A 6,008-nucleotide genomic window follows, 5' to 3' on the forward strand; every position below is an offset into this window, starting at 1 on the left:
TAAAAACGCTTAAAGGAATGAAACATCACGCAACCACGTCTAAGATGCCGCCAGCCTAGGATGCAAGTCACAGGATTCTGACACACTAGTTGTGAGGACACTCAATGGATGCAAATTTCTTCCCACTTAGAAAAGTTACCAAATATCAACAGGCACAAGACTAAAAATATCCCCTTAAATTTGGAATTTCGCTTGTGAAAGCCCGAGATGCTGCTATCCCTGCATATCTGCAACTCACCCCACTGCTGATGGGCTGCATCTGGCACTTAACTTCTCCAGGACAGACTAATGTACCAAACGCTACCCAGTTAAAGCAGTTTGTGTTTAAGACACAATACCTTGCAAGTGTTTCTTATTTTCTACACAAAAAGCATGTAACTTGACACAACTCTAGGGCATAAATTACTCCAAATTTCTTGATAGAAGGTCACTGCTTTATTGCATCCCAGGAGACCAGAGAAACGCGTTAAATCTTTTTATGCTGCAAACATTTGACCTTCCTGAACTGAGTATGTGACACAAACACACAGAAGGAGCACAAGCAGCACAGAGGCCGGGCAAGAGCGCGCCTGAAGAACTACATATTCAGCCTTGATTTTAACAAGCAGTAGTATTATCAGTTGGCTCAACCATAGGGTAATAGGATACTGTGTTGAAAGCTTTTCTATTAATTGTAGCAACTGTGTTCCCTGCTTGAATCTTTCTGTTCACAGATCTTCTCCAATTCCTGGAGGTAAAAAGACTTCTGAAGACGGAAACTTAGTCACTAAACTCCAGTCTCTGCCAGAGAGCGTCCCTGATTTGAGACAGCATCCCAACAGCTAGGCGAACGGCTGCATCATGTAGAGACCACACTCTGAACCTCATCGCTCCAAAAAGTGCTGCAGTTACGAAGACCATCGCTATCTGTCACACTGCTGGGGGTCAGCCAGCAGTCACCACACCAGGGCTTCCTAAAGCTTCTCCCCTCTGCCACACTGTATTTGGGCAGTATCCACCAATTCCCACCTGGAGCATAAAGAAAAGATCAAATCATGCCTTAAGGATCTTATTTTTTAGTTCTCAAGATTTTTTTGTACATTTTCATGTAAAGACAGAAATCAATGATTACTTTATTCCACTGAAACGTATGTCCTGCCTGGTGAGAAATTTAGCAAAATATAAGTACAACTACTTTCTAAGGACTGGTTTTCTGTCATAAAATGAGCTCTGCTTGAGTGCACAGAACGTCCTCCAAATTTACAGCCAGGACATCTGGTAAACCACAGCGTCTTCTCCTGAATGACCTCTGTGCTCTAAGGTACAGGACACAGAACAGAGGATAGGAAGAGAGGAGCCATTGCCACGCTATGAAAATAAAATTTAAAAAGTAATATTTAAGAAATTCACACTTAAAATTATCCTCAAAAGGATTCTTTGATTTTTCCAGATTTTTTCCTACTAAGAAAAATTCATAACCAAATGTAGAGTCATTCTGGCCTGTCCCAACAAGAAAAGAGGCGTGACATACCAGTACCCCAAAACTGGAGATGGAGAGGCAGCACTGACATCTCCCTATTGTGTTGTCTTTTTAGGTATAAGCTTTGGACACACTGCTTCTGCAAAACTAAGCCAAGCAACAAATTAAAGTTAATCAAAGATGACAAGGTCAGATATTCCATGCTCACAAACATTCCCATGGTCACATGGTTTTCAGAATTTTATTCTAAATAATTTAGCATGGGTTTTTATCATGCAGAAGTCCTGTAAGAAGGACACAAGTCTACCTGCGATGATTTCACAAGACAGATACGCAGTTGCAGAAGTGATCTCAAAACCAGAGATTCAGATTTAGTTTTCTCCCATTTCCCTAAAACAGCTAAAAACCTATTTCTTCATAGTACTTATTAGGAAACACTAAAAAAAGATAAGTGATGATAGAAGGATCAGTACCACACTGCAAGAAGGAACTAAGCTGATTCACAAATGTTTCTTTAGTTGCCTGATGACACCTGTATCTACAAAGGCAGTTTCCATATTTTAGCAGAAATCAGACTTTAGAGCTTTAACCCATAAACATAAAATCCAATCCTCATTATTTCAAAGTTTCTAGCAAACTATCCAACCTAAAACTGTGCTGGGATTGACTGCAAGGAGTACAAGAGAGCATGTCCAGCAGTATCTTCAGCACCACAAAACAGCGAGGGACACAGCCCGTCCTTCACCACCCTTCCCACTACCGCTACACTTCTCAATCTGCCAGTTGATTTCAACAGCGATACATCCTCTGCTCAAGTCACAGGCTCTCCCAGAGGCGTGACGGCACAGTTCTGCAAGGTAAACCAATGCCTGCTAGGACCCCAGTGAAACCAAAATCATTTCCAGCCCAATAAAGGTGTGAATCTCTTCAGAGAAGCAAACAGGCGAGTGTCTCCTATCACTAGGCTAATGGCAATACCACTCCAAATGAGCCCCAAATAGCAAATAAAGAAAAATTAAGGTTGCTATACCGTTCATACCATACAAAACAGCCGTTATCTCTAATCATCATGAACTGTTATACAAGTTGCAGCTATTGCAAGACTTTAATATTGCTTAAATAAAAAACCCACCGGATAAGGGATCATCCCCAACATCCACACTACCAAATCAACACTCAGCATGCGTGATTTCCTCTTTGAAGACAGCCAGACCTCCTGCCAGCTTGCAAGAGTAAAGCTGCAGCCACATAGACCTGCTTCATTTCCTACACCATTTCTCTATGTAGCTCTTATATCTGGTACAGATACAGTGAGAAACACAGCTCTTTCTGGACCAACAGCTTGACACTGGCTGGAACAAGGCAGAGAAATCATCTGGCCTTTCTATATCCATTTGAGAACTAATTCCTAAAGAGGTTCAAATCAATTAGCCACAAACAGCACCAGTTAACTTCCAGAAGTCCAGTCTTGATACAAGGGATCCATAACCAACTACGGACATAGCGAGATGGCTTTACGCCATTCCTTCTTCTGTAGTAGTTCCTGGCTGATGTCTCGGCAAGACTCAGAGCTCTGTTTGCGTGCTAATGATTACCATGCAGAGAGAGATACAGAATAAATTATAACAGAAACAGCCATTATTTCTAATCATCATAAACTACTTTTCCTGTAAACTTCAATCACCGTTAATCAGCGCCTCTTCCTTGCAATTGAGGAAAGCCAGTGCAATTGAGAGAGTAGTACCTGAAACAGCACTAGACAATTAATAAGATTTGGCTTATCATTTGTCTAAATTATTTAAAACATAACTAGAAGTTGAAAGGTTTTGTCTCTCTTCTACATCAGGGAAGTCATTCATTTCTCTCTGTAAAAGTATACATACGCAAATCAAATCACATGAGGCTAATAAAAAAGGCTAAGCTCTAGATTGCATTGCAGGACGGTTTTTTCAGGCCAGAAGTAGTCACTGAAGCTTTCTCTACGCATTCTCCAAGTTTAAGCAGCTTTTAAAAATGCTGACAACAGAATAGCATCAGTGTTCCAGGATCACACTCACCTGTTGGCACCTAGCGATATCACACACCTCCATCCTCCTACCTACTATTCCTTATTTATACAGACAAGGATCACAATAGATCCAATGTCACATCCGAAATGTATGCTGCTGCTTGCTCACCCTGACCTTCGCATCCTTTCCAGAGCTGCTGCTATCCCACATGCAAGCTGGAGGGAGCAGGCAGCTCGTTTGTTAATTTACATTAACAGCATTCAACACGCTGCAAGATTGGATCAAGCTCATAAAATTATATTAAACACTATGCTTAAGAACTCTCTTCACAGTATTAAATAGTCTGATAATTCTGCAACAATTATATTTGTAGATAAATCATGACAACACTGAATAGTAAGAAGCTTCCTGGTAACCCAAGCAAAGTGTCATCCACTCAAGTTGCCAGATTACCAGGCAATTAAGCTCCCATCTTTCTCTTAAATTTGCATAAATCCCCCCTTTCTTCCACCAGGCTTCCAAGTTGGCCAAATAAAGGCACGTTTTTTCAGGTGTGTAGTAGCAAAAAAGCTCACAGCAGCAGGAAAAAGCTGGGGCTGACCCCTCTCCTTCCTCCCCACATCCCCAGTCACTGCCTCCAGCATTCAGACTGTTCACTGAGCCTTTCCAGTACACGAGGGCAGCTGAAAATTAACTAACCAAACTACACAGATAGTTTTCTCTGTCGACTTAGCATGCTGAAAAGGCTCAGGGGAGCAAGTCAGTAGAGGGTAAGACAAGACCACTGCAGCCAGATTGGTTTAGGCTACAAGGAGTCTGAGAACGATGTTCATTACGGCTAAAATAATCTTACCACTGATGAAAGCAATGGGGTCCTGTTTCTGGCAACAGAAAGCTGAAAAAAAAAGCTAGTCAAAACACACAGATTTCTCCTGAGTTAGCTGCAAAGGGTGAGATGAAGAAAAAAAGGTACAAGGAAGAAAGTGAGACCACATATCTGGAGCAGGGACAGAAGAAAAGCTCTTAACAACAGAGAGACTGCAAAACGTGATTTTTTTTCTCAATTAATCAGCCGCATCTTAGAGGTGGCACTCAAGTAGATCTGCTCACCTGTGACGCACAGCTTATCACCGGGCCAAATTTCTCACCACTGCTCTAACCTCTACTGCTCTGCATCACACCACTGCACCATCTGTCGACGGATCCACCAGACAAACCATAATGCAAAAAAACTATGAGAAAACCCATTCCCCAAGATCTCAATCACTGAATTGTTTGGCCAAGACAGAAGATTTCAGCCTGAAGCAGATATTAATGAAAAATGTGACTTTCACCAGCTGATATGCAGCAAAGCATGACTGAGCTGATGGCAAAGAGAAGAGCAATCTTAACTGCATCTTGCAGCACTTGGAGATGGACACCTGAAAACAGAGGAGATATACAAAGCACCACAAAAAGCAGTTTGAGAGACAAGACTTTTCCTTCACATTTTAAGGCCTTTTTGGCCACTTGCTGATGTTATCTAAGCAATCACCGATAAGGGGTTTTTTTTATTATTTTTTAAATAAGCACGGAATAAAACCACTGCAGAAGCCTTAAGGTGCGTTTTAACACAACACCGTTTGGACCACCATCACAGCATGGTGCTTGGCTGGTGCCTAAAGAGCAGAGGAGTCTCTAGGGCCTCAAAGAACCCTACAAACCTGCCCCATATCCCACAGCACCGAGGGATCACCAGGGCCTCGTAGCCCCCTCAGGGGACTCCAAAATCCTGCCCGACACCCCATGGGGACAGGGGTCACCCCAGCCTCATGGAGGCCCCTCAGGGAATCCCACAGTCCTGCCCCACCTCTCAGAGCACCAAGGGGTCACCCCACTCTCTCAGCACCCTTAGAGGACCCTGCCCCACAACCCACAGGGAGAGGGGTCACCACAGCCTCACAGCACCCCTCGGGCACCCTAAAATCCTGCCCCGCTCCCCATAGGGCCCAAGGGCCGCTGCAGCCTCGCAGCACCCTTGGGGGACCCGAAATCCTGACAGCAGCACCGAAAGACCCCCAGGGCTCCACAGCACTCTTAGGGGACCCCATCATCCTGCCCCGCACCCCACAGGGAGAGGGGTCACCCCACCCTCACAGTGCTCCTGAGGCAGCCCTAGAAGCTCACCCCACAGCGCTGAGGGGTCACCACGGCCTCACACCACCCCTGGGAGACCCCTAAAAATCCTGCCTTGCATCCCACAGGGCCACTGCAACCTCACAGCGCCCTTAGGGAACCCTAAATCCTGCCTCACACCCGCAGGGAGAGGGGTCACCCTGCCCTCACAGCGCTCCTGAGGGAACCCCACAGTCCTGCCCCGCACCCCGCATCACCAAGGGGCCCCCTCCGCCTCACGGCACCCCGGGGGCACCCCACAGTCCTGCCCCACAGGGAGAGGGGCCACCCCGGCCTCACCGCACCCTCAGGGGACCGCACACCACTGGGGAGGGGGGGGGTGGGAAGGGGGTCACCACAGCCTCACTGCACCCCGAGGGAACACC

At 45.4% G+C, this 6,008-nt stretch overlaps 1 protein-coding gene across 1 annotated transcript in view; it reads left to right on the forward strand.

Annotated features, from left to right (window-relative positions):
* Positions 1 to 2,640: 2,640 nt before the first annotated feature.
* The window catches only part of LOC104292982 (chromosome unknown open reading frame, human C17orf104), a 24,954-nt gene continuing 21,586 nt past the window's right edge, over positions 2,641 to 6,008 (forward strand). The window contains exon 1 of the mRNA XM_009892415.1: positions 2,641 to 2,691. Within this exon, the coding sequence (XP_009890717.1) occupies positions 2,641 to 2,691 (51 nt within the window). The remainder of the gene's footprint in view (positions 2,692 to 6,008) is intronic.

This window comes from Charadrius vociferus, unplaced genomic scaffold, assembly GCF_000708025.1.
Source record: "Charadrius vociferus isolate BGI_N301 unplaced genomic scaffold, ASM70802v2 scaffold779, whole genome shotgun sequence".
Lineage (NCBI taxonomy): Eukaryota > Metazoa > Chordata > Aves > Charadriiformes > Charadriidae > Charadrius > Charadrius vociferus.